Source organism: Mus musculus, chromosome X, assembly GCF_000001635.26.
Source record: "Mus musculus strain C57BL/6J chromosome X, GRCm38.p6 C57BL/6J".
NCBI classification, from domain to species: Eukaryota; Metazoa; Chordata; class Mammalia; order Rodentia; family Muridae; genus Mus; species Mus musculus.
Genome location: NC_000086.7, coordinates 7,762,043 through 7,789,948, shown reverse-complemented (window position 1 = coordinate 7,789,948; position 27,906 = coordinate 7,762,043). Strand labels below are relative to the sequence as shown.

General features: G+C 47.3%; 1 protein-coding gene and 1 long non-coding RNA gene across 12 annotated transcripts; one reads left to right on the top strand and one right to left on the bottom strand.

Annotated features, from left to right (window-relative positions):
• The first annotated feature begins 8 nt into the window (after positions 1-8).
• Gm39487 lies at positions 9-18,649 on the top strand. Of its 2 annotated transcripts, none has more exons than XR_003953042.1 (3): positions 9-83; positions 17,107-17,603; positions 18,507-18,649. It is a non-coding gene; the product is annotated as a predicted gene, 39487 (long non-coding RNA). The 2 variants fall into 2 exon arrangements; XR_003953041.1 differs by having other exon boundaries at positions 18,404-18,649.
• Tfe3 (transcription factor E3) lies at positions 14,747-27,419 on the bottom strand. 10 transcript variants are annotated; one of them, XM_006527578.3, is made up of 10 exons: positions 27,319-27,419; positions 24,329-24,442; positions 23,094-23,394; positions 22,265-22,510; positions 21,952-22,056; positions 20,402-20,519; positions 19,119-19,175; positions 18,879-18,954; positions 17,353-17,500; positions 14,747-16,455 (listed from the first exon to the last, which is right to left on the bottom strand). In XM_006527578.3, exons 3-10 carry the CDS (start codon positions 23,307-23,309, stop codon positions 16,018-16,020), a joined length of 1,404 nt encoding a protein of 467 aa, XP_006527641.1. In that variant the 5' UTR covers positions 23,310-23,394; positions 24,329-24,442; positions 27,319-27,419; the 3' UTR covers positions 14,747-16,017. The 10 variants fall into 10 exon arrangements, 9 of the variants coding, with proteins under 9 accessions (XP_006527641.1, NP_001258419.1, NP_766060.2 ...); NM_001271490.1 differs by lacking the exon at positions 27,319-27,419 and adding an exon at positions 26,736-27,288; NM_172472.3 differs by lacking the exon at positions 27,319-27,419 and adding an exon at positions 26,889-27,288.
• Positions 27,420-27,906: the final 487 nt, after the last annotated feature.

The following is a 27,906-nucleotide window of genomic DNA, read 5'->3' as shown; positions in this document are numbered from 1 at the left end:
CACTGACCAGTAATTGGAGGGGAAGAAACCTAATTCAAATGTTCAGCATTTTAGAGATGGAAAGAAGAGAATGATGCTCAAAGGTCAGACAAATTTTACTTTGATTTTTACAGAATTGTAAATTGTCTGTTATGGCTTTTGAGCATTTATAGATTACTCATTGCTATGCGACATTATGGTATCCCTGTATCTTGGGTGGACTCGTCGGGAGGGAAGTAATCCTCTGACGGAAAATTACCCTTCCGCGACGCTCCTTTAAAGAGAAAGTGACTTAATAATCAAGGAAGTGAAAGCGGAAGCTTCCTCGGGTCTTGTTCCGGCCCTCCTACGGGTGACCCCAAAGGGGAATCCCGCCTCACGTAAAGTCCTTGACCACCCACCCCTCATTTTTTTTTAAAAAAAGGTCTGACAATGATTTTTATTAACACAGTGCTTTATCTCATATTAGGGAAAAGATCTAGTCATTGAGAAAGCTAAAAATTCACGAGGAGAACAGTAGCGAATAAAACAAAACCAGAAAAGTCCATTAAAAATAAAAACAAAAGCTAGCTCCATGGAAAAGAGTCCGGTAGCACACTCAAGGTTCTGGCTGTGCTCCCCAACGCCGAAACAAAACATCAGAAACAAGGATTTAAAAGCGCTCTAACCATCGCCGACCTGAAAGCAAGTGTTGCTCAGTGTATTCTCATAGAAATGAAATGATTTCCCTGCTATGGGAAATATATTCAAGCAGGGCCTTTGTAAATTGAAAGATTTTATTGATATAGGCTCTCTCTCAATATAAATGCAGTCATTTAAAACGATACCATTCTTAGACTTTTCAGACACCTATGTCGTCACAATCCAGGGAGAACACTTCCATCACTCCTTAAAGGTTCTTTCAATCCATCCTCTTTCTACAGCCAGAACAACATTGTTTCTTTTGGTGCTATAGTACATTTGTCTATTGTAGAATGTGATTCAATGTATTCCTTTTGTATTTCCATTTATTTTTCGCTTTTGGCTGTTGCAATTCATCCAAGTTGTGTTATCAGATTTTTTTCTTTTGTTAGTGAATAGATTTTTTTTTTTGAGGCAGGGTTTCTCTGTATAGTCCTGGCTGTCCTAGAACTGGAAAGTTGGAGTTTATTAAGAAACAGTTCTTTTTTTTTTTTTTTTCTTCTCCAAGACAGGGTTTCTCTGTGTAGCCCAGATGTCCTGGAACTCACTCTGTAGAACAGGCTGGCCTCACCACTGCCCAGCTAAGAAACAGTTTTTATTTGGGTATGGTGGCACACACCTTTAGTGGTCCAGCCAGAGCTCTGTGAAAGAAAGAAAGAAAGAAAGAAAGAAAGAAAGAAAGAAAGAAAGAAAGAAAGAAAGAAGAAAGAAAAGAAAAGAAAGGAAAGGAAAGGAAAGGAAAGGAAAGGAAAGGAAAGGAAAGGAAAGGAAAGGAAAGGAAAGGAAAGGAAAGAGAAAAGAAAGAATGTGTGTTTAAACATAGATCTAAGCACAAACACATAAACAGAGAGAGACAGCGAGACAGTTCTCACCAACGGACATGGGTACAGGCTTCTCAAGGGAAGTTAGTGGGGGGTTCCTGTTGTCATTGTTTGCTTGGTTTTAGTAGTGATGAAAATCAAACCCTTGGATTTGTGCATGCCAAATAGGCACTCTGCACTGAGCTACACACTCAGACATACACACACACACACACACACACACACACACACACACACACACGCCATCCCATGCTACAGAGTGTGATCCTGTCTCAAAACAAACAAATTAAAATAAATAACACATGGCTTTCTTTACATTGTCTGTCCATTCTCTGTATTGGCTTTTGGCCTCTCACTTCAAGTTTCAAGAGTTTCTTCTATATTCAAGGTGTTGAAGTTTTACTGCAATAGCGTTTATATTTTTTTCTCTCAGCTTGTATATTAGTCAGAGTTCTCTAGAGTAACAACTTATAGAATGAATTCCCCCTCTCTCCTCTCTCTCCCTCTCCTCCCCTCTCCTCCCTCTCCCTCTTCCCCTACCTCTCTCTCTCTCCATATGTGTGTGTGTGTGTGTGTGTGTGTGTGTGTGTGTGTTATTTTATTAGAATGACTCAGGCTCATCCAACAGTGGCTGGCTGTGAACAGAAAGTCTAAGAATCCAAGAATCCAGTAGTTGCTCAGTCCACAAAGAAGTGGGTTCCTAATGCCAGTGAAGGAACGATCTTGCTAGGGAAGGAGCAAGCAGATAGAGAGCTAGCCTTCTTCTTCCATGTCCTACCTGTGGGTGTGGCCCAAATTAGAGATGGATCTTCCCACCTCAAAGGATCTAGATTAAAAGTGAGTCTTTGCATTGCAAATGATTTTTTTTTAAAAGCACTCAAGTGTGCCCAGTCATTTGGGTTTTAGTTAATTCCAGATGTAGTCAAGTCGACAACCAAGAACAGCCAGTGCAGCTTGCCATTCATCTTTCATCTACATTTATCATAGTAGACACACACACAATGGGATATATATCATATATGTCAATACATATCTGTAATCACGTCTGTATGTGTCTGTATGTACTTCAAACAAACATGAGTTAATAGTGATATTCTGGTACCACATACTTGATTTATTATAGACTTCCATTCCTCCTTATTTTTTTACTCCAACAGTGAGAACTTACCTCCAACTTTCACCATCCATTTAACTGTTCACTGCTACTATATATATATATAGCAGTAAAACTCTTAGGGCTAGAGAGATGACTCAGTGGGCTGCTCTTCCAGAAGACTTCGGTTCATTTCTCAGCACCCACATGGAAGCTCATAACTACCTGTAACTCCAGCTCCAGGGGATCCAGTGCCTTCTTCTGGTTTCTCTGTACACCTGCACATATACCCAAATCCATACACACAATTAAACATAAATAATAAAAACAAATTGTTGAAGCACCTATGTGTCCTTGGGAAATAGTGGCATTTAACAGTTAAGTGCTCTTGTACAGTTGCTTTTGGCTTTGATCTTGAAGTTTCCACATCAGTTTCTTCTGTTGTTGTTTTGTTTGGATGTTTTTTCCAAAGCCCTGGCTGTCCTGGAACTCATTACATAAATAAGGCGGGACTAAAACTCACAGAGAACATACTACTTCTGCCTCCCAAGTGCTGGAATCAGAGGCATGCACCATCACACCCAGCATCCACATGATTTGAACCAGCTCATCTTTCCACTTCACCACCCCACTTCGTGAGGTCTTTTGTTGTTGTTGTTGTTGTTGTTGTTGTTGTTGTTGTTGTTGTTGTTGTTTGAGACAGGGTTTCTCTGTGTATCCTGGCTGTCCTGGAACTCACTCTGTAGACCAGGCTGGCCTCGAACTCAGAAATCTGGCTGCCTCTGCCTCCCAAGTGCTGGGATTAAAGGTGTGTGCCACCACTGCCTGGCATTTTTTTAAAAGATTTATTTTTATTTATTGTTTGTTTGTTTGTTTGGTTGGTTGGTTGGTTGGTTTGGTTTTTTTCGAGGCAGGGTTTCTCTGTATAGCCCTGGCTGTCCTGGAGCTCATTTTGTAGACCAGGCTGGCCTCAAACTCAGAAATCTGGCTGCCTCTCTCTCCCAAGTGCTGGGATTAAAGGTGTGTGCCACCACTGCCCAGCCACATTCGATTCTTGGTTCTAATTTTATTACATCTTTCTAGCAAAAGAACTATCTCTAAAAACTTTCTTCCTATGATCATTTTAATCAAATCAGGAACTTCTAAAATTCATCTAAACAGCGTTAATACTTGAAAGTTCATCTTTATGTTGATCTGCAGGAAATCTGCTCAATAGGATGGACTGATGCTCAGGAATTATTATATTAATTTAATAATGAGAGGAAAGGCATATCAGCTGCAAGAATCGATCTTGAGATGAAATCTCTTTGGGACCTTGCCTCATAGAGCTCACCCATCACAGGTCATGCAAAAAAACGCTGGGCCACCTCCAAGAAGGCCGCTTGCTAGTCTTAGTCTTTCCTGGGTGGCTCCTGACATTAGTTTTTTTGGGATTCCATTGAATACTGAAGAACAGCTGAGATATCAAGCCTCGTGTGTGTGTGTGTGTGTGTGTGTGTGTGTGTGTGTGTGTGTGTGTGTTCTATAAGTTCTGTTACTTCTGTTACTCTAGAGAACTCTGACTAATACAAATTTTGGTACTAGAAATGACTATAAAGCAACAGAAGTATAAGAATATCTGGAATAGGCTTTCCAATTTACCAACACCTATAGCTACCCAAGCCTCTCCAGTCACTCCCTCTTCTGGGAGCTTGGAGAATACTGAAAGCCTGTGGTGTGAACAATTTTACGAACTTAAGGAGACAAATCCATCTGCTTATCCTGATTCACCAGCTGTGAGAGGCAACAGATTTGGTGTCTTTGTATAGAAATATTTTTGACAATTTGTGGAAAAATAAAGAAAATGATGTTGCTGGTCAGTTGCTCCTAGCATCTTTGGATAAATTGACCAAGGATACGAATGAGCTCCATGAGAAAATTAAGCAACTTCTAGAATATCAGAACATGGTGAAGGACAACAGTGAACTCAATGGCAGAACTGGCCAGCTCCAGATGTGCACAGTCTAGAGTTTTCTAAATGTACTCTAGAAGAGACTCTTCTCTCCAGCAGCCACAGAGCTCAAGTTGTGGAAAATCAAACTGAAGCCCTCATTATAAGGTTGGCTGAATTACAGTGAAAATTCAAGACCCAGCCCCAGAGGGTGTCTGTGGTTAGAGCAAGGACAATAATTGGTAAAGAATGGTAGCCGGGGCAGTGGTGGCGCACGCCTTTAATCCCAGCACTTGGTAGACAGAGGCAGGTGGATTTCTGAGTTCAAGGCCAGCCTGGTCTACAAAGTGAGTTCCAGGACAGCCATGGCTACACAGAGAAACCCTGTCTCGGAAAACCAAAAAAGGAAAAAAGAAAGAAAAAAAGAAAATGATTCCATAAGATTTGGTTGTAGACAGAGTTGTAAGATGTTTTCTTAATTAGTGATCTATGGGAGAGGGCCCACCCCATTGTGGGTGGTGCCATTCCTGGGCTGGTGGTCCTGGGTTCTATAAAAGAGCAGGCGAAAGAAAGAAAGGAATGAAGGAAGGAAGGAAGGAAGGGAAAGAAAGAAAGAAAGAAAGGAAGGAAGAAAGAAAGAAAGAAAGAAAGAAAGAAAGAAAGAAAGAAAGAAAGAAAGGAAAGAAGGAAGAAAGGAAGAAAGGAAGAAAGGAAGAAAGCAGGCTGAGCAAGCCATGGAGAACAAGCCAGTAAGCAGCATTGTTCCATGGCCTCTGCATCAGCTCCTGCCTCCAGGCTCCTGCCCTGCTTAAGTTCCTATCCTGACTTCCTTTAACGATGGACAAAGTATCAACCAAATAAGCACATTCCTCCCCAAGTTGTTTCTGATCACGATGCTTCATCACAGCAATAGAAACTCTAAGACAAATGGGATCGAGTAACTTGGGATAGGGCTGTGTGGTTGGATAGTATTGAAGCTGAGAACTTTGAGTCCTCAGATCCTGAAGGGTTTTTCTCACCTGAGGAAATAATCTCTCCATCCTCAGTAGAAGATGTACTTATACCCCATGCCATGAAATATTGCCCTTTCACCTCCATTAATTCTCATTGTCTGCTAAACCAGCAGTGACTTTCACTGAAGGAGATGCCAGGCAAGACAATACTGAAGTCCCTCAGAACTCACCAACAGTTGCCTCTAGACCTGTAACCAGACTAAAGGTTCAACAGGCTCCTAGGGGGGAGGTAGAAAGTGTAGTCTGTGAGGAGGTGCACTACACTTCACTACACGACACCACACTAAAGGGCTTCATAAGGTTGCTAATTCATTCAAGCAGAAGTCTGGGGAATATGTGTGAGAATAGATTTATTTGTCTGTTTATTCTTTGTTTGTTTGTTTATCTGTTTTTTAAGACAGGGTTTCTCTGTGTAGCCCTGACTCTCTTGGAACTCACTCTGTAGACTAGGCTAGCCTCAGATGTAAAGATCCGATTGCTTCTGTCTCTCAAATGCTGGGATCAAAGGCACATGCTACCACCACCCTGCATGGGAATGGATTTTAAGGGTGTGGGATAATTATAAAAGGAACATAAATAGGTCAGGCTGAGTTTATTGATATGGGCCCACTGAGTGAGGTTTTAGTTTTTTTTGTTTGTTTTTGTTTTGGTTTGGTTTGATTTTTTTGGTTTTTGAGACAAGGTTTCTCTGTATAGCCCTGGCTGTCTTGCAACTCACTCTGTAGACCAGGCTGGCCTTGAACTCAGAAATCCGCCTGCCTCTGCCTCCCGAGTGCTGGAATTAAAGGCGTGCGCCACTACTGCCCTGTGAGGTCTTAGTTTTAATGTGAAAACTCACAGAGTTAAAAGTTGGTGTGAGGGGCTGGAGAGATGGCTCAGGGATTAAGAGCACTGACTGCTCTTCCAGAGGTCCTGAGTTCAATTCCCAGCAACCACGTGGTGGCTCACAACCATCTGTAATGGGATACGATGTCCTCTTCTGGTGTGTCTGAAGACAGTGACAGTATATAAATAAATATTTTCTTTAAAAAGAGTTTGTGTGAATGGTTAGCTGAAGCATTTGTCAAAAGCTGGCCTACTGAGCCGGGTAGTGGTGGTGCAGGCCTTTAATCCTAGCACTTGAAGGCAGAGGTAGGCAGATCTCTGTAAGTTCCAGGCCACCCTCGTGTATAGAGTAAGTTCTTGGACAGCCAGAGCTACATGGATTAACCCTGTCTCAAAAACCAAAACAATAGCAAGTAGAAGCAATTCCATCTACTGAGGAGTTGGAGATGCCTGAAAGCACTGGGTTTAGTGTTGAGGAATGGATTTTAAGACTTGGTGAAATTGCATTACTCTGTGTGAAACCTAGCTCTCCACAATGGGAAAGCCCAGATGACATGCCCTTCACTAGCCCTGTATGACACAAAATGGTGAGATGAGTATCACACATTTGAAGACGCATCCCTTTTCCTTGTGTCAGACATTGGGGTTGGAGACGCTGCTGCTCAGTTAGATGAATTAATCTGCCCTTAAAATAGTAGGAGCCAGGGGGCAGCATTGAATTGCCAAAGGCAAGGTGAGCTTAGTTATCATTATGGGCAAAACAATGTTCATGGTGGCCTAACCTGTAATAGTCACCACAGGTAAAGTGTATTTTATGGTAGCATGACTCATATAGACCTTTGGTACTGGCTAATCAATTATGCTACGAAATAGATTAGAAGCCTATTGCATTTTTGTTTGATCTGTGTAAGTGGAAAGAGTCTCAAACAAATGAACTTGGATCCCGGCAAAAGGGAATATTGGCCTGTGAACCAATTTCCAGGTGTGAGCCAGTTTACAGATGCAGATCCCCTTGAATGAAGGGATAGCCAAGTTCCTCAGAAGAGGGACCTTAATAAAATACCAAGGAGTTTTACTGTTAGCCTTTTACAGGGGTGACTGTACACTGGGGGAAAGGACACAATCAGACTTTCCAGGGTGTGTTACATACTGGTTCTAAATTGATGAGGATTCTAGGAGACCCCAAGAAACACTGTAGCCACTGGGCAGTGGTGGCGCATGCCTTTAATCCCAGCACTTGGGAGGCAGAGGCAGGTAGATTTCTGAGTTCCAGGCCAGCTTGGTCTACAGAGTGAGTTCCAGGACAGCCAGGGCTACACAGAGAAATCCTGTCTCAAAAACAAAAACAAAAACAAAAAACAACAAAAAAAGAAACACTGTAGCCTTCCAGTTAAAGTAGGGGCTTCTGCCTTCCACAGCTCCCTGGGACTAAGCCACCAACCAAGGAGTACACATGGCTCCAGCTGCATATGTAGCAGAGGATGGCCTTGTCAGTCATCAATGGGAGGAGAGGTCCTTGGTCCTGTGAAGGCTAGATAGATGCCCCAGTGTAGGGGAATCGAGTGTGGGAAGGCAGGCATGGGTGGGTGGGTGGGTGGGTACAGAAATACTCTCATAGAAGCAGGGAGTGGGGGGGGGTGAAACAGGGGGTTTCTGGTGGGGGGACTGGGAAAGGGGATAGCACTTGAAATGTAAATAAAGAAAATATCCAATAAAAACAAAAAACAAAAGGGGGAGGGTATAGAGGATTTTCGGAGAGGAGACTAGGAAAGGGGATAGCATTTGAAATGTAAATAATAAAATACATAATAAATGATATATAATATTAATTTAAAATTTAAAAATAAAGCTGGGTGTCATGGCGCATGCCTTTAATCCCAGCACTTGGGAGGCAGAGGCAGGTGGATTTCTGAGTTCGAGGCCAGCTTGGTCTATAAAGTGAGTTCTAGGACAGCCAGGGCTATACAGGGCTATACAGAGAAACCCTGTCTCAAAAAAAATTTTAAATATAAAAAAACCAAAAAACAAAAATAAAGTAGGGGCTTCTGGAGGTCAGGGGATGAATGGAATTTTGGCTGAAGTCTGATTCACAGTAGGTCCAGTGGGTTCCTTAACTCATCCTGTTGCTAGTTCCCCCTTTCAAGAATGTATAATTGGAATAGATATCCTTAGGAATTGGCAGAATCCTCACACAGGTTCCCTGACTTCTTCTGTAAGGACTATTATAGGTGGAAAGGCTAACTGGAAGCCTTTAGAATTGCCTCTGCCAGGAAAAAATGGTGAGTCAAAGAAAATAGTTTCTCTGGGGGAATTGCAGAAATAAGTGCCACCATCAAGGACTTGAAAGATGCAGGGGTGGTGGTTCCCACCACAGCTCTCTTTAACTGCCCCATCTGACCAGTGCAGAAAACTCATTGCTGTAGGAATGGAGTCTTGTAGCACTCCTGTTGGGAAGGAAGCATGTGCCATGTGCTGGCTTCATCTGAACTGTGGGATAGTCATGTTCCCCTTCCCAAAGGTAGGTACAGAGTCCATGGGAGCCTATGAACGGAATTCTCAGATCAAACCAGTAGTCTGTTTCCTTTTTTAAAAAATGTCTATGAGTACTGTATCTGCACGGATACCTGTATGACACAACAGGGCATCAGGTCACATTAGAGATGGTTGTAAGCCACCATGTGATTGCTGAGAATTGAACTCAGGACCTCTGGAAGAGCAGTCAGTGCTCTTAATCACTTAGCCACTCTCCAGTCCGTCTGTTTCCTTTTTCTGACCCCATGTTATATCTATTCATTATAAAGAATCATGGCTACTACCAAACCTGAGGGTGGTCTTGGAGCTCCTCAAGACAAATACAGACATAAAGAAACCTGAAGAGAAAAGAGGAGAGATGGGGTGGGCAAAAAAAAAAAAAAAAAAAAAAAAAAAAAAAAAGAGGAGAGATGGTAAAACATTAACATTGGGGATTGTTGTTTTGTAACTTTTCTACAAGTCTGAGATAAAATAAATAAAGGAGTTAAAACCTAGTGCAGCAGACTGGGTGGTGGTGCACGCCTTTAATCCCAGCACTTGAGAGGCAAAGGCAGGCAAATTTCTGAGTTCAAGGCCAGCCTGGTCTACAAAGTGAGTTCCAGGACAGCCAGGGCTATACAGAGAAACCCTGTCTCGAAAAAAAACAAAAAACAAACAAAAACAAACAAACAAACAAACAAAAAAACAAAAAAAACCAAAACCCTAGTGCAGCCTAGTGAGATCCTGTTTGCCAGGCCCCTGGGTTGCATCCCTAGTGTGTGTACACAGAGAGACACACGCAAGATTTTTGCATCTATGGCCCAGGAAGAAAAAAAAATAGCTTTTTTGTAATGGCTTTCTCTGTGCTTGGGACAGACTAATGCTAGTCTCTCAGAATGAGTCAGGAACTATCCTCATGTCTTCAATTCTCTGGAAAAGTTTATATAGACTGGGTCTTATGTTTCCCTTATGGCAGAATTCTCTGCTCCCTCCCTACTTCTCCCCACTGACATTTTGTATCTTTTAAAGAATTTGCTATCAGAACTTTTGGCATACTAGACTCCAGGGAAGCAAGAGGCTCCCAGGACCCAATGGTGATAACTTTAGCTGAAATACCCAACAATGGGGAGATACAATCTGTAGAGACCACCTCTAGTAGATAGGCACAGCCCCCAGTTAAGGGATGGGGCCACCCACCCATCTCAAAACCTTTAGCTCAGAAATGTTCATGTCCAAAGGAAAGATAGGGACAAAAAATGAAACAGAGACTGAAGGAAAGGCCCATCCAGAGACAGCCCTACCTAGGGATCCATCCCATCTGCAGGCACCAAACCCTGGCACTATTGCTGATGCCAAGAAGTGCTTGCTGACAGGAACCTCGTATGGCTGTCTCCTGAGAGGCTTTGCCAGCATCAGATATACAGCAATACAGATGCAGATACTCACAGCTAACCATTGGACTGAGCCCGGGGAAGGACTGAAGGAGCTGAAGGGATTGCAACCCCACAGGAAGAACAACAGTATCAGCTAACAACGGGACCACCCAGAGCTCCCAGGGACTAAACCACCATCCAAGGAGGAACCTACAGCTCCATCTGCATAAGTAGCAGAGAATGGCCTTATCTGACATCAATGGGAGGGGAGGCCCTTAGTTCTGTGGAGGCTCAATGCCCCAACTTAAGGGGATGCTAGAGTGGTGAGGCAGGAGTGGGTGAGTAGGAGGAGGTGAAAAAAAAACTTTTGGCACAAAGCTATTCAAAACCGTTGTCCTCCCTTTTATCAGCTAGCATATATTAATTATACATAATAATGGGCTTCATTAAGACATTTGCATACATGTCTATATTTTCATCATATTCACCTCCAGATCCTCTCCTGTCCCCCTCCTCCTTCCACACTCCTTCTCAAGTAGTCCTTTTTTCATTTCAAGTAATTTTGTGTGTGTGTGTGTGTGTGTGAGACCCAGTGACTTAGCATGGGGGAGGAGTTATTTACAGAAGCAGGAGGCCCTTATCAGTGGCCACCACTGAAGAAAATGTCCTTTTCTCCTCCCAGCAATCATTAACTGCCAAAAGCGCCTCACTGGCTACAGTTAACTGCCTCTAAATCCTTCAGGTTTGGGGGAAGTTGTGAGCCATGGTTTTACTCTGAAGCCCTGGCTGATCTCAAGCTTCCAGAGATCTTTTAATCTGGCTTCCTGACTGTCTACAAATGCGACCCACCAAACCTAGCTTCTTTTATTATTTTAAAACCGCGCGCACGTGTGTGTGTGTGTGTGTGTGTGTGTGTGTGTGTGTGTGTGTGAGAGAGAGAGAGAGAGAGAGACAGAGAGACAGAGAGAGACAGAGACAGAGACAGAGACACAGAGAGAGAGACAGGAAGAGACAGGGAGAGACAGGGAGAGAGATGGGAGGTGATGGCATGTGCCTTTCATCTCAGCACTCAGGAGGCAGAGGCAGAGGCAGGCAGATCTCTGAGTTTGATACCAGCCTGATCTACAGAAAGAGTTCCAGGACAGCCAGGCTACACAGAGAAACCCTGTCTCAGAAAAACCAAACCAAATCAACAACAAAAAATAACAAACAAACAAAAAAAAAAAAGCAAAAAAGCAACCCTGTCAGCCGGGTGTGGTGGTGCATGCCTTTAATCCCAGCACTCGAGAGGCAGAGGCAGGCGGATTTCTGAGTTCGAGGCCATCATGGTCTACAAAATGAGTTCCAGGACAGCCAGGGCTATACAGAGAAACACTGTCTCGAAAAAAACAAACAAACAAACAACAACAACAAAAGCAACCCTGTGTGTACAGGAGCTGGACTCAGCTATTAAGGAGTGTACTCAGCTATTAAGAACAGTTGTTGCTTTTACACAGGACCCAGGTTTTATTCCCAGCACCCACATGGCAGCTCACACCTGTCTATAACTCCAGTCCCAGGGGCTCTGATGTCTGATCCTCTGACCTCAGAGAGCACCAGGCATGCATATACATACATGCAGGCAAACCTCTCCTACACATAAAATAAAATATAGCTGGCTGTGGCAGCATATGTCTTTAATCCAGCATTCTGGAGGCAGAGGCAGGCAGATCTGTGAGTTTGAGGCCAGCTTGATCTACATAGTGAATTCCAGGACAGCCAAGGCTACATAGTGAGATGCTGTCTCAAAAAATTATTGTGTATGTCTAACAAAAATTGGCGTGTTTTAAATTATTTTTGAATGTGATATTCGGGAGCATTAATTACACTTGCAATGCTTAGCCACTGATACTATGTATTTTCTGAACTTTCTTTTATTGTCCCAAACAGAAACTGTACCCTTAAAATAACATCTATTATCCTTTATTATCCCGGGGGTAGAATGGCTCAATGGTTATGAGTAATGACTGCTCTTCCAAAGGACCTGGGTTCAAGTCTCAGCATCAACATGGCAGCTTACAACTGCCTGTAACTCCAAGATCTGATGCCTTCAGTCATACATGTAGGCAAAACACCAATGCACATAAAATAAACTATCTATTATTCTGAACTTCCCAGCCTCTGGTAACATCTGTTGTACTTTCTCTGTAAATTGCATAGTCTAGCTACCACATGAGTTATACCACATATGAGTTATATGTCCTGTGTCTGGGTCATATCACTTAGCATAACTGTTGTCTGTTTTGGTTGTGAGCTCTAACCTTTAATGGCCAAGTTATCCCTCGAACCTGAGGCCTTATATCTTGAAATGTATTCTTCTATGTGTTTATTGATTGGTTGTTTTAGGTTTTTTTTTAAAAAAGATTTATTTATTATTATAAATAAATACACCTTAGCTGTCTTTAGACACACCAGAAGAGGCTGTAAGATCTCATCATGGGTGGTTGTGAGCCACCATGTGGTTGCTGTGATATGAACTCAGGACTTTTGGGAGAGCAGACAGTGCTCTTACCCGCTGAGCCATCTCACCAGCCCTGTTTTAGGGTTTTTGAGACAAGGTCTTGCTATGTAATCCAGGAGTGGGGCCTGAAACTGCCTGTGACCAACATGCTGGCCTCAAACTCAAGAGATTCACTTGTCTCTGCTTCCCAGGAAGTGGAGTGAAAAAGGATAGCAGCATGTCCTTGTTCTCTATTTTAATAATTCTTTCTCTTTCCTTTATTTCTGAAGTGCATGGATGGTTTGTGTTAGTGCACCGTGCACATGCAGTGCCTAAGATAACCAGAAGAGGGCATCAGATCCTCCTGGGACTGGGGTTCCAGAGCCACACTGTGCAGGGCCTGGGAATGGAAACCTGGGTTCTTGGGAAGGGTAGCCAGCGCCCTTTACTGCCACACCACGTCTCCAACATCCTTCTTATTTTACAGCATCCTTGTTTGTGAGACAAGGTCTCACATAGATCAGGCTGGCCTCAAGTTTACGATGTAGTACAGGCTGGTCTGCAGCTCCTGACCCCTCTTTCCTTTGCCTTCCAAGTGCGGAGTTTACAGGTGATTTCGTTTACCCAGCTGGCTACTTTTTGTTGGTATTGTGTGTAGGTTATGTGAGAACACGTGTCATGACCCACATGTACACCATGGCTGTCAGAAGACAACACCGTGGAATTGGTTCTCTACTTCCTCTTTTAAGTGAATTCAAAGAATTGAACTCCAAGTGGTCAGGTTTGTACCAAGTGCTTTTTACCATTGTACTGAGCCATTATCACCCACCCACTGTGGTTCTGAGACAAAATCTCAACTCACACTATAGCATAGCCTAACCTAGAACTTCCTCCTGCTTCAACCTTGGGATTGCTTGGCAGAACGTCCCTTACTATTCCTGCTGCAGCCTCCTAAGCACTGGGTTTCTTCTCATGAAGAGAAGATGCTGTAACCGGGACTGTGCACTCACAGGGACCAGCCTGGTGGTGATGTTAAGGACCAAGTCTGATGCTTGTCCTGTTGATCAGTAAGTATGCTGAAGAATCATCAGAAAAAGATTCCTCCCGGCTTTCAAGTGATGAGACAGATGTGTCATTCCAGACCTCAAGAGGCAGAGGATGCAGCTTGTACTATTTGAGACTTTGTCTTAAAAAAAATTAATAAAGAGGCTACATATGTGTGCTTATCTACATTTACATGCCCCACAATACCAAATTCATGTGCTTCCCTATTTTTTTTTTTTGTTTGTTTTTTCGAGACAGGGTTTCTCTGTATAGCCCTGGCTGTCCTGGAACTCACTTTGTAGACCAGGCTGGGCTCAAACTCAGAAATCCACCTGCCTCTGCCTCCCGAGTGCTGGGATTAAAGGCGTGCACCACCATGCCCGGCTTTCCCTATTCTTTTGTTGAGATGGGTCTGTATAACGAAAGCTGCCCTTAACTTGCAAACTGTCCTGCCTGCCCCCTGTGGTGTTCCAGACATGGTGGCAATGCTTGCTCCCACCTGCACTGGTTTTGTTTTTGTCTTTGTTGTGTCTGTGGGAGCTTGAATACCTTTTGTTGAATACCTCACATACTTTATCAGCGAGCCTGCAAGGCTGGGGACATGGCAGAGTGTTGGAGGGCTAGCTGGGTCTCCAACTACAGCCCTGTAAGGAAGAGTAAGTATCTCTCTCTGCACATGGCATTCCAGCGTAGCGCACTTACAGGCTGCCTGTCTGCAGAAGGTACTGCCTCTCCCACCAGCGAATGGCAAGGAAACGGGCATACAGAGCAATACCCCCAGGGAAATCAACGAGGCGAAAGCACAGCAGTTCAGCTGATCCATGGCAGGCTCTTTGCTTTTGCTTACAGGTAGTTTCCCTCTGGGCTCTCCTTCTATCTAAAAATTCTCTATTTGGTCCTCTGAAATCTGTTCTACTTTTTTCTAGAATTGTGATTTCTCCTGACCCACAGGGGGCCATGATCATTGCACCATTAAAAACAAGAACGGGAGACTCAATGCCAAAGTTAAAAGCGCATCAAACACGCCTAGCATTTATTATTTTAGTCAAACCTACAGACCCCTCAGTAAACCCTCCTCGGGGCCTGGCCCCAGCAACTTAAAGCTGAAGACCTTGGGTGTAGGTGGCAGGGACGGGACTAGGTGGGGACTGGCTCTGAAACAGGGGTAGTCTCTCGAATGGAGAATGGTGTGGATGGGGCAGAGGTCAGGGTTGACTTAGCATCTGAGTGGGTGGGTTCAATAAAAAATTCACAAACAAAACACGGATACATTATACCTTTGCCACCATTCCTCCCAGGCCCTGCCTTTAAGGGAGACTTCTCTGTTTCCCTGGGCTGCTAAAGAGCCTGGGCATGCCCTTTCATTACCATTTTCTACAAGGTGAAGGGAAGTACTGGGGTGCCTAGACTGGGTCCACACTAATCCCTTTCATCTCCCAAAACTGCCCCTCAAGGCAGAAAAGGCAAGGTCGTCCCAAGGGTGAGGACCTAAGTTACACTTGATCTAGGTCAAAATCTGTTCCCTTCCCCAAGAATAAGGTCAGCACAGAGTCCTCACAGGTCAGGTCCCAGGTTGGTCCTAGGTTAAGGCAGGGAGCTAAGGAACTGATCCTCCCTGCCGAATGGAATGCTTGCACGGTGTCCTGCTAAGGGTCAGGGTTAGGACTGGGGCCTCTACATGGGAGATCAGAGCCTAGTAATTCCTCCATACCTGTAATACCTGCGCTGAGCTTTTCCTATAGAGAAGGGATGGGTCCCAGGGGGACGGGCTGGATCACACCCTTACTTCTGTTCCTTGCCAGAACAAGTCAGGGGTCAAAAGGAAGAGATAGGGATTAACCCTCCAGGGGTGGGACACTTATTTTTTTTCTTCCAGTGCCAGGAAAAGTTGGACTGGCAATTCCCAGAGAAGGAATGGAGTAGCATCCTGGCATCTCCTTTCCTTCAGAGACCTGTTTCTAAGGATCTCTAGTGGCCAGGGGCATACCCTTACCCTGCCTCCTTCTATCACCGAGGCAGGAGTAGGACCAGGGGCGAGGGGTAAGGCTATGATGCTCAAGTGATGAACTGTGATTTCCCAGCTCTCTCCTGCCTTCTTCCCCACGAATGGAAAGGGGGCAGGGCCTCACCTGATTCCTCCTCCTTGCCTATTACAGGGTTGGGGCCTGATTGCAACTCCTCTTCCCCCAGATTTCCTGGACAGGACAGTCTCACAGGAGGGTAGGGAAAAAAGGCAGGGTCTCATCCAGGGGGAGGAGTGAGGCCTGATCAGGACTCCTCTTCCATGCTGAAGCTGCTACGGCGGCTGCTGGCCTTGGAAACAGCCGGGGATACTGAAGAAAGCAGGGGGTCAGAAGCAGCCCGCAGTGGGGACAGGGCACCCCCTGACAGTCCTCCCACCATCCCCTCCTCCTCCATCAGAATGTCCTCTAGCCCTAGGTGGAAGGGGTCCCCCAGGTCTCCCAAGTGGTCGCTGGGAAAGTGTAGGTCCAGAAGGGCATCCGAAGGTGGTGCTGGAGGCTGTTGTGGAGGAGCGTTCTGGGCAGGTCCTCCCGATACATGGAACGTTGTGCTAGGCCTGCCCTCCTCCTCAATGTCCAGCTGTTCTGGCTTGAGGCTGTCAGAGACCGAACTCGTGGTTAGGGAGAGCAGTCCTGGGTTGGGAGGGACTGGCAGACCATGGATCTGGGCCTGCAGTTCTAGCTCCTGTAAAAACGAAGGGGTGGGTACAAAGTAAGATGGGGTGCAAAGCCCGTCACAGGTAGAAGAGTGTCTTCATTGAAAGGCCAGGCTACTAGGTTCCAATGCATCCTCTGGCCCTCACTACTTGCCAAATTTTATGCTTAGTCTCTGAGCCCCAGAGTCCTCCTCTGTAAAATGGTACAATAATGGAAGGTTCTCTCATATGGCTGTTTCTGGAAATTAAATGAGTTAAGGGGCATACAGCTCTTATTACAGCACAAGTCAACATATATGCGACATACATTAGACTACTATTTGGAGAATCTCTTTGCTACCCCCCCCCCCCAGACAGGGTTTCTCTGTGTATCCCTGTCTGGCCTTGAACTCAAGAGATCTGCCTTCCCCTGCTACCCTGGAATTAAAGGCATGTGCTACCATGCCCAGATGAGACTCTTTTATTTTTTTAATATTTATTTTTGTTGTATATTGGTGTTTTGCCTGCACATACATGCATCATGGGTACAATGCCTGTGGAGGCCAGAAGAGGGCGTCAGATCCCCTGGAACTGGAGTTACAGACAGTTGGTTTTTGTTTTTGTTTTTGTTTTTTAAAGTGCTCTGGAAGAGCACCCAGTGAGCCATGAAACCATCTGTTTCTTACTTCTAATTTTTACAGGCAGAGTCTGGCCTTGGCCCTTGAACCCACAGATCCCCCAGCGTCTGTCTGGCTCCTGAATGGTAGGATGAAAGGCATAGCAGAGAAGCACCATGCCAGGTATCCTAACTATTCTTGGTAATGCTGTGCTGTGTATTTATGTCATCATCATTTGAATTGGGTTGTCTAAAGGGAAAGCCGGTCAGTGCTTTGCCTGCCTCTACCTGCAGAAGTGTCAGTCACCCTCCCAATTTTCTCTCCTCAAACCTGAATCCGGAGCTGCAGGCTTCGGTTGGCTTGTTCCAGGGACCGCTGCCGGCTCTCCAGGTCTTTGGAGCGTTGCTGTTCCTTCTGTAATTTGCGGATGTAATCCACAGATGCCTTCAGGATGGTGCCCTTGTTCCAGCGCATCTCCCTGTGGGGCCCGAGAAGAGGGAGAGATCGAATACTGCACACGTGACTCGCAGGGGGGATTGTACCACGCAGAGCGAATACCTGACCACATGGCAGAATCCGAGGTAAATCAAAGGGTTAGAGTGCTTTCGATAAACCCTATGCTTGCAATCATCCAGTGGCGGCCATTATAGCCCCAAACCTAGAAGCCCTCCTGACCCTTTTTGGCTCGTTTCCTCCATGACAGCCAAGGCTGGCCTCTCAAGTGTTAACATAGGAAACTATTTTCATCTCAAGCCCTGTACTCGGATACAACCCTGCACCTAGAGTGCTTTCCCTCCACCACATGGCCTCCTCAATCTTGCCCATTCCTGTTCTGGGCTGGGAATGAACGGAGGGCCTTGCACGTGGTAGGCAAGCACTATGCTTAGCTACATACAGAGCTCCGTTTTTTTCAGCTCTCTATTCAAGTGTGTCCTGGCTAGCCGAGGCCTGCTCAGCCCTACTATGCTTGCTGCAGCCACTGTCACCATCACACCATCCACTCATCTTCCTTCTGCTTGCCTGTATGTGTATGCACCCATAGCACCTGTCCTGCCCGATGCCCCTGGAGGCCAGAGAAGGGTATCAGATGCCTTGGAACGAGAACTAAACCCGGGTCTTCCTAACTGCTGAGTGTGCTCTTCGGTTCCCCTGCGTCCTTTTGTTTTGAGGCTGGCCTCAAACTCTAGATCCTCCTGCCTCAGACTGCTGAGCACTGGGCTAATTAATAGGCATAAACCACCATGGGCCGGTTCCGTTCTGTTCCACAACCCTCATTAGAAACGAATGTCATGGATTTTGTCTTAACTGTGTTGCCTCAATTAAAGGCATCAGATCCAAAGGACAATGGTATTTTTCCTTTTGTTCCCTCTGGTGTCCTCAGAGCCTAGCACAGTACCTGGTACAAAGCAAAGGCGCAATAACTGAACCCTGACTACCCAAAAGAAGTACAAAATGAACAGAACACTCGTGTTTATGCTCCACAGCGTGCAGATAGGCCAGACGAACTTAACACTGTGGATTCAAAGTCGGAAGGTCTACCGTCCCCAGCTAAGGTAAGAAAGACAGAGAGCTCTTTTGGGGGTGGGGAAGTATTTTTTTTTTTTTGATGCAGAGTCTCACTCTGTAGCCCAGGATAGCCTAGAGCTTACTATATAGCCCAGGCTGGTCTTGAACTCATGGCAATCCTCCTGCCCCAGCCTCCCCAAAGCTGGGAGTACAGGTATGAGTCTCAACCTCTGGCTCAGAGAAGTTTTGTCTGGGCAAGACTACATGGCAGACACAGCAAGGAACAACTTTCCTGGTCCAGGATGCTCCTTCCACCTCCCATTGGCCTGGGGTCCCCAGCCCAGACTCACGGATCATTGGACTTGGGGATGAGGGTGCCCAGCTCTTTGATCCTATCGTTAATGTTGAATCGCCTGCGTCGTTCAACTTTCAAGAGAGGGGGAGAAAAAGAAAGAGTAGGAGTCATCAATGGGTGAAGGAAGGGAGAGGATCAGGGGCGCTGGGAGGCTCCCCATGGAAGGCGGCCCTTGAAGCAGGAGCACGGCAGGGCTGTGTGGCGGGTGGGCAAGTGCGCCTGCTCTGCGGCTTACTTAGGTTGTGATTGTCTTTCTTCTGTCGCTCCTTCAAAAGGGCCTTTGCCTCGGTTTCTGGAAGAGAGTGAGGGTGGGTATCAGGGCTTCTGGATATAGGAAGCAGAGTCACTGCAGATGCAGAGGTAGGGGCTAGTGGGAGAGGGACAGAAGCTGAGATGGGATCTTGCTTTCTCATCCAGGCTGGCCTTGAACACCTGACTTAAGCCATCCTCCTTGACAGTCTCCAAATTAGCTGTAACTACACAGTTTGGCCTCAGGGCCAGACTTGGGAGTGATTTCTTTTTAAAAACTACATTTATTTTTATTTTCTCTTTATGGATGTTTTGCCTTCATTGCGAATACACACCATGTGCATGTCTGGCACCCAAGGAACTCAGAAGAGGACAGTGGATCCCCTGGAACTTGAGTTACAGATGGTTGTGAGCCACCATGTGAATGCTGGGAATTGAACCCAGGAGCTCTGGAAGAACAGCCAGTGCTGTTAACCTCTGAGCCATCTCTCCAGCCCTGTTGTTGTCTTCTTTTTCTTCTTCTTTTGATGTTTCTGTTTCTCCTCTTTCTTCTTCTCCTCTTTTTCTTCTTCTTTTTTTGAGACAGGGCCTCAATACGTAGCCATAGCCCATACTGTCTTCCAAGTGCTGGGACCACAATCATGGACCACCATACTGTTGTTGATTGTTTTAAAAGATGTCTTGAGCCAGGCATGGTAGTTCATGCCTATAATCCAAGCATTGTAAGGAGAGGCAGGAAGATTGCTCCAAGTTCAATGCCAGCCTGGGCTATATAGGGAGTTCCAGAGCTGGGCATTTGTACATAGCTCTGTAGTTTCAGCACTCGGGAGGCCCCAGCAAGAGAGCTGTTGGGAATTTGAGGTCAGCCTAGGCTATAGAGTGAAGCTATGTCTCAAAAAATAAATAAATAAGTAAAATGTCTCTCTTTGCTACTTTTTAAAATGAAACTGGGGTGGCACAGGCCTTCTGTTACACCCAAGATAAGAGGAAGTCAGAGAAAACAATGTGAAAGTCAGACCAAGAGCCATGAGATAAAAACAACAAAACAAAAAACAAAAAAAAGGGAAAGCAACTGTCTTTGCTTCTCTGGGGTGCTTGGGATAGAAGCACCCCAGTAGAGTCTAACAGACTCTAAGCTACCCTCCCAGCCCCAGCCTCAACCCGTTTCTGAAAAGTTCAAACCCCTTCCCTAGAACTAGACCTAGCTCCAGCTCTGGTTGTGACAGGGCAGGACAGGGTGGGATAAAGGGCCAAGTCCCTAACACTTACCGGAGATCTCGCGTTTGATGTTAGGCAGCTCAGCTGGACAGGAATTGCTGACGGTGATAGCTGGGGTAGCCACTCCCTGACTGCTGTACACATCAAGTAGATTTCCAGACACCGGCAGCTGTAGACAGCATAGGAATAGAAGAGCCTCCTCAAATTCAGGCTCCTGACCCTCACATATTAAAAGCTAGCACCCCCTAATGCCAAGTCTGGGGAATTCTAGGGCATTTTTTTCCCTTCAGGGAAGTTTCACATAGTACTTAACAGTAGGAACGGAACCAAATGAACTTTCCCTGGTTTGTGGGAACTGAGTGGGGGGATCGCCCACTCAGTCCCTCTGAAGCCCAAACTCTGAGAAGAAATATGCTGCAAAAATCCTAATCGTCAGGTTGTCTGCCCATTCTGATCTGGCATTCCAGGCCATTCGCTGCTTCCAGCCTAGCCTTCCAAACCAGCATTCTTGCAACACTCCAACTCAAATCTTTTCAGACCTTGGTAAATTATGATGGCAACACGCCATCCAAAATTTGGCTTTCTGGAGAGTTCCAACCTAATCCCCAGCCTTAAGTGTGATCCCTACTTTAAACACCATGAGCTCTTATCGGTCATTTAGCAAGGTCTTGACTCTAGGTCTACCCACACATTCTGGTGGCTCAGATTCTCCAGTCTAACTCTCTCCCAGCGGCTGCTGCTTTTCTACCAGCCTAGTTTTTGTCTCGCTCTCTTCCTATCTTAGACACAGTCTTGGTGCAATACATTCATCCGGAAGTGCACCCGGTCCTCTCCTTTGACCAGCTGCCAGATACGGCAATCCCTCAGAAACTCTAGTTGTGTCCAAACCCGTGAAAAGTTATGATGAAGTGGATCTTTTTGTGTGTGTGGCACTGAGGACAAAACCTAGGACCTCACCCACGAGAGGCAAGCACTCTGCTCGGCTACATCCCCAGCCCCAAGCTACTACCATTTTTATACAAGGTTCCATCCTCTTGGGATGTTGGAAAAAGCTATGAGATAACTTGCCAAAGCAAGTGATAAGGGTTCTCTGAATGGCCCAGAATCAGACTGTTAGAACAGCAAGGAGATCTCTTGCTCTGCAAAGTCACAGCCATTTTTCTTTACAAGGTTTGAGCCTCTTAGCCTAATTCATTGCAAGGGACCTGGCACATTCCAAACAGTTCAAGGTCCACCCACTTGTTATATATAATTCAAGCTTTTTGGTTCCAGTCACTACATGGCAGTACCTGAATCTCTTGGGATATTGGAACTGCTACATGATTTCCACTTCTTGGTACTTAGTAGAGCACAGGTCAAGTGCCCAGATTAATAGTATGTCTATAAACTCCCCATATAATATATATATATATATCCTTAAGTCTACCAGGGCCACCTCTCCATGAAGTCTACCAGAGGCCCATTCTCAATATAGGCCCTTCTCTCTCTCTTAGTCCGATGCATGGCAAGGATCGCTCATATACACGCAGCCAATGCGGTTGTGGTCTTAGTGACAGACGAATGCCATAATTTTCAGACCACCTCCCTTCTTAGGGCCTCACCGTGCTGGGGAGCTGCAGCCCTGCAGTGCCTCCTGGAAGATAGCTGAGCATCTCATCGTTGTAACTGGACTCCAGGCTGATGATCTCATCAATGACATCATCAATCTGGGGGAAAAAGTAAATACTGTACAGGGTTAGAAGAACTGGGAGGGGAGGCTGGGGGTAGGAGTAGCTTAATGGTAGAGTGCTGGCCTGACACGGGCAAGGCCCTAGGTTCTATCCCAGCATCTCAGGCATTCACACACACGCAAACAAAACAATAATAAAGCAACTGGACGAAGGGCATAAAGGGAGGTTATCTACAGCCTCTTACCTCCTTTTCTGAGCTGGACCCAATGGTGAGCAGCGCCATGGGGCTGTTAGGAGCACTGCCTGTAGGACCGGTGGCATGAGCAGTTTCAGGGGCAGGAAGTGGCTGGGCACTGGAAGGCCCTGGTGGTGGGGTGAGAGCCTGGGAAGCCAGCTTGGGCCCAAGTGTGGTAGACAAGTACTGTTTGACCTGCTGCCGGCGAGCTTGCTGCAGGTGGTAGCGTGTAGGGTTCTCGAGGTGGGTCTGAACCTGTGAGATAAAAGGCCATGGGGAAGGAGAGAAGGCACAAAAGAGCTCAAAGAAGGAACTCTGAGCCCCAGCCTGTAACTCAACTATTTTTAGGCTCATGTGGACCAACAGGGCCTGGAATTTGAGAACATTGCAGAAATATTAGATCTCCCCAAGACCCCAAACTTCTTTTTCCAGAAATCCTTTACAGCCTCCAAAATCTTTCCAGGGCTGATAAGTTCCGTCAGTTTCTAGATCACCTTGTCAGAATCCTCAGGGCTCCCTGCTACGTCTCAGACAACACCCAACAGAACCATGAACTATAACACCAATGCCTCCCCTAGACATCCCAATAGGCAAAATATTCATCACAGGTACAGAAGAAAGCCTAAGAAACCATAAACACCCAGGGCACAACAGCAGACCATTTAAACACTATCACAAATTGTCCTTAGAACCATACAGATCCTGTCCAAAAGCCATGAGGACCCTGGGTAACCTCTTAGCTCCTATGAGTCACTGGGTCCAAAAGCCATGAGGACCCTGGGTAACCTCTTAGCTCCTTTGAGTCACTGGGTCCCAGAGCTTCTGGATCTGTCCTTACCTTGAGTACCTCCCTGGGCACCTGAGCAGGAGGTGGACGACTCAGTGTGTGGCCACCAGCAGACACGCCAATCACAGAGATGGCTGGTGAGGCGGGCGCAGGGCTGGGGAAGGGAGCGGCCGCTGCCTGTTCCCGCCGCTCACGCCTCTCCTGTTCCTGAGCCTGGGCCCTCATAAGCTGCTGACGCAGCAAGACCCGTGATGAAGAAGATGACATGGCAGGGGTCCGGGAGCCCCCTGCAGAAGACGACGCAGAGAGTGTAGCTGGGGTGGTCGGTGTGGCCTGCAGTGATATTGGGAGGCTGTAGAATGGGAGATATGGGGCCATAGGTAAGCTACAAGTCTCTTTCCAAGCTTAAGGGTCACAGTGTCCTGGACTATATCCAGAAGCAGCTTTGTTCTCGGTGTTCCGAGACCATAATGTGTGGGTAGGAGACAGAGGTACCAGGACTGGATGTGGGCCTCAGGAGACGCTGGGACCAGACACAGTTCCATCACTCAAAGGTCACAGTCTGGCCAACTCCTCGAGAGGAAACAAGATTGTAGCCTTTGGCCTTATTGGTGAAACCTCTGAGCAGGTTCACGGAGTGACTAGATGCTGGCCTCTGAGAAGAAGAGGTTTTCTTACTAAAAACCTGAGCTCAGGTGGAACCGAAGCTGCACTGTGAAACAGAACGTTGCCAAGCCTAATCTGGAGCTCCTGGAAGTGGGCATCAGGCTGCAGAGGAGCCCCAGACTCCATTTCCTCCCTGCCCAGGGCTCTGCTGCCAGGAGCTAGTCAGTCTAGAAAATCTCGGAGGTTTCACAATCCTCTCTTCCTGCCCCTCTTCCAGGTCCCCTCCCCTCTCTCAGAGCCCAGGCCGATGACTCAGCACATTTAGGCTTCCACCCACTAGTCTGGACGCTCTAGAGGCCCGGGAGGGTGGGTTTGTCAGGTACGAGGAGGGCTGAGCAGGGGCTGCATGGCCCTACCCACAGGAGGGCGGGCGTTTAGGAAGGCCACGCCTATCCAAGTAGTCAGGTTTGCGAGATCTGTACGTGAATTCTAGTAAGGGTAAGGCATGGCCAGAGACGCACTGACATGTCCACCTGCTGGCCTCCTCCATGCCTATAATTTCAGCACGGGGAAAATATAGGCTACGGAGGAGGGGAGAATGGGTTTGGGTGGGCTCCGAGGGTCCCTGGCCATGGAGTAAGGAGAAAGACTGGGAGCAGGATCAGTTCAGACAGTCGTACCTGGAGCGGAGGGATAGGGGTTGGCTTTTGAGCTCGTAGAAGCTGTCAGGATCGAGGATGTTTTCTAACTCGATATCAGCAACAATCCCGGATTCCGGAAGCAAAGAATTCAGGCTGAGGGTGGGAGGGAGGAAGGAGTGGTGATCAGTGACTGCCGGGAGCTCTAAATACCCTCCCTTCCCCAGACACTGAAGCGAAGCGGGCTCATATCCAGAAGGGCACTGCCTAGACCAAGTCCCAAATCTTTTGCCTCCCCCTACCCTATACTGCTTCCTACCCACAGGCCCTTGAAGGGTCGGAACAATAGAAAGGCCGGGACCCCAACTCCCTCGCTTGAACCATCACAACAACCAGGGATGGGGGGGGGGGGCGACACAAGAGGACTTTGAGAATAACAATTCACTTTGAATAAGGATTCCCGGCTGCTTTGCATTCAGAGTTCTCCCAGCCCCCACACCCCCTACTGTTTTGCCCATAGCTGAAAGTGAACCCATGTCCGTACACATGCACACAACAGAGGTACCCATCAGCCCAACACTCCATTGTAACACCAACTGAATGCATCACAAAGAGACCTGGGCTTCCAGGTTCACTTTGCATTAAGAGTTACCACTTTGCAAATGAGTTCTTCCAGCCCCAGGCAGAGTTCTTAGGCCGCTCCTTCCCAGCAAATACAAGAAGGGACTAGGAAAGGCTCCCCTCACTCCTCCAGGGAGCAGCTTCAAAAAACTGAGCGCACAAGCTGCCTTGCAGGACGAGCATCTTTCTTACTAGGAGAAACTACCCAACCTCCTCCTCCTCCTACTTTGTAGAGAGATCAAAACACACACCCGTTTTCAGTAACAGCATCCACCTGCACACAAAACAAGCCCTACCTCACATGAAGGAAGAGGGCTGCGGTCAATCTAGCCTACATACGGAGCCTGCATCTCAAGTCATAAAAACAAACAAACAAACAAACAAACCAACCAAAAAACCCATAGGAGCTAGGACTTGCACTAGAGCAGCAAAGCAATATCCATCCCTCCTTTCAACTGTGCCCATTACTGCGATGATCAAGGCTGTTATAAGCAATCCACGATAGTTGTGCTCAGTCCTCCCTGTTAGGGAGAAAGGACCCTAGTGTCCCGGCAAAACACGCACGAGGGTGAATATACATCCTTACTAGATGAGGATAGCTCCGTGGTACAGCTCTTGTCTAGCAAGTGCGAAGCCCTGGGTTCCACCCACCGCATCCCCAAATAATATGCACCCTTGAATTCAGTCAAGTTTAGAATCCACTAAGCTTGTGACTCCGCTCAGTACAAAGTCTTTCCCCTCCCCAGCGATGGTCTTCCTTCCTCTCCTTGCGCAGATGGGGCTCTAAAGCCACCCAGGAAGTCGGGAAGAGGAAGCTCCGAGAGTAGCTGAGTTCAGCACAATCCCAGGCAGAGAGGAGGCAGCCCCCCTCCCATACTCACACACACCACTGCACGTTAAGTTGAAAAAGGTGGGGGCTGGAGAGGGCAGGGCTATGGACAAGGAAGGCCTGGAGCTTCAAAGCAAGGCTGATGGAGGTGAGAGGAGCCGAAAAGGAGAGACTGAGGACCCACCCAGACGGGAATGGTGCAATCGGTACTCACTCCAGCTCTAGAGACTGATTCAAGATTACACCCGGGAACTGAGAGACCGGCTGGGAGGGCGAAATAAAAGGAAGAGGGGGTGTGTGGGTAGGGAGTGGGCAGGGCCGGCTTGGCTGCAAGGCTAGGGCGAGTGGCAACAGAAACAAGACCCTCCTCTGGGCTTCCATATAAGGCTCTAGGCCTCCCCCCAACCCCCCACGCCTAAAAAGTGAACTGTATCTTTCCAGTGTGCCCTGCCGCATCACATTTTATCACCCATTGGATAAGACAAGAGGGGTTTCCACTATCTCGGCCTTTCTGTACAGACGCCAGCTGAGCGGGGTAGCAACAGTGAACCGATTGGGCCCAGCAAGTTGCTTCGCTCAATTATTCACACACACTCCCGGCAGATCGGAGACCTCCCCCTAACTCCTTTAGACTCGTGCTATTCCCAAAAACACAGCACCGGCTACTGGGAATCACTAGGTGCCCCAAATAACACCTCTGCCTCCCTGAATTTTCCCCCCACACACACTAAAAGGGGGAGGGGGGAAACCCCAGGATTTCCTTAAAATCAGTGCCTCACCTGACAGTATGTATGCCCTCACATTCATCCCTCCGCGACCGAGTCAACAATCCCCAATTCAGCTTTTAATCAGTTTCCAAGTTCAACTACAGCAAACCAGTTTCTGTATACTCCACGATCTGCCCCGCTAGACCCAGCAAAGACACCCCCCCAAATATGACTCTGCCCTCCTCACGCACTCCCACTACTCCTGTAAGCGTCTATCCAAGCAGATCAGTACCAGATTTCTGAGGCGCCCACCCAAGATGGGCACTCCGACGTCCTTCAAGCCTAGGCCAAGAGTCTCCAACCCCAGTCGAGGACCCCCCGTGTCCTGAGATGAGTCCCCGGGGAACCTCAGTTGTCACTCCCGGCCCCAGAGGTGGCCCCGCACCTGAGCAGCTGGGCCGACTCAGCTGGCCTGCGCTCTTCCAATAGCAGGAACACGGCTCGAGGGCCCTCCGCGCTGGCCTCTACGGCGTCCCGAGCTGGCTCGGCTGCATGAGACATGACGCCCGGCTCCGGGCGAGCCCTGCCAGGCCGGTCGGGCCTTGGCCCGGTCCCCCTAACAAAATAAGAGTCCCCCTCCCCCTGTTTGCCGCTGCCTCCTCCGTTAAGCCATGGAGCTAGCACTGCGTGGGCGGGCGGCGTCGGGAAGATGGGATGGGCCGTGAGTCATCACCCGCCCTGAACGGACCGACACCCCCCAACCTAACCCCGAACGACCGCTCGCCTCCCTCTCGTCCTCTTCCCCCTCCTCCTTGGGCTGGGGAAACTCCACAGGAAGTGACCACACTGGGGATGGAAGTCTGGTTGGGCCATACCTCCTGAGCAAGGCAGCCAGTTGCAGCCGGGAGATTGGAGAGCCCGCCCTAAGCCACGACTTCGAGCGGTAGGGAACACCGGCTTCGGCCCGCCCTTCGGAAAAGGGCCTTTAGGCCACGCCCCGGGAGGCGGAAGCAAATAGGAGAGGAGTGATTTGGTTGAGCCACGCCTTCATTTTTACGTAGCTTCCTGAGCCACACCCCCTCCCTCAAATTATCCACACCATCCTCATGCCCCCCAGCCCCAATCCCCATCCCCAGCAAGATATTAAGCTGAGTCTTGGGTTTTCTGCACCTGCGTGGAAAGTCTCCATGCCAAGGTTTTTTTTTTTTTTTTTTTTTTTTTTTAGCGGAACCATGCCGGCTCTTAGCCCTGGATCTTCCCAGCCCGCACCCCAACTTCTTGGTACCCATGTCTTCTCAAGCCACTTTGAGTGAGGCACCGACATTCCTTAAAGGTGGTGCTGAAACCCTGCCCTTTTGGTACCCACAGTCCAGCCACGGAGCTGGTCTTCCAGAAAGAGCTCAGCCTTTTTTGTTGTTATCTAAAGTATTTGTTGTACTATGATCGTTGTACTACGCAATAGA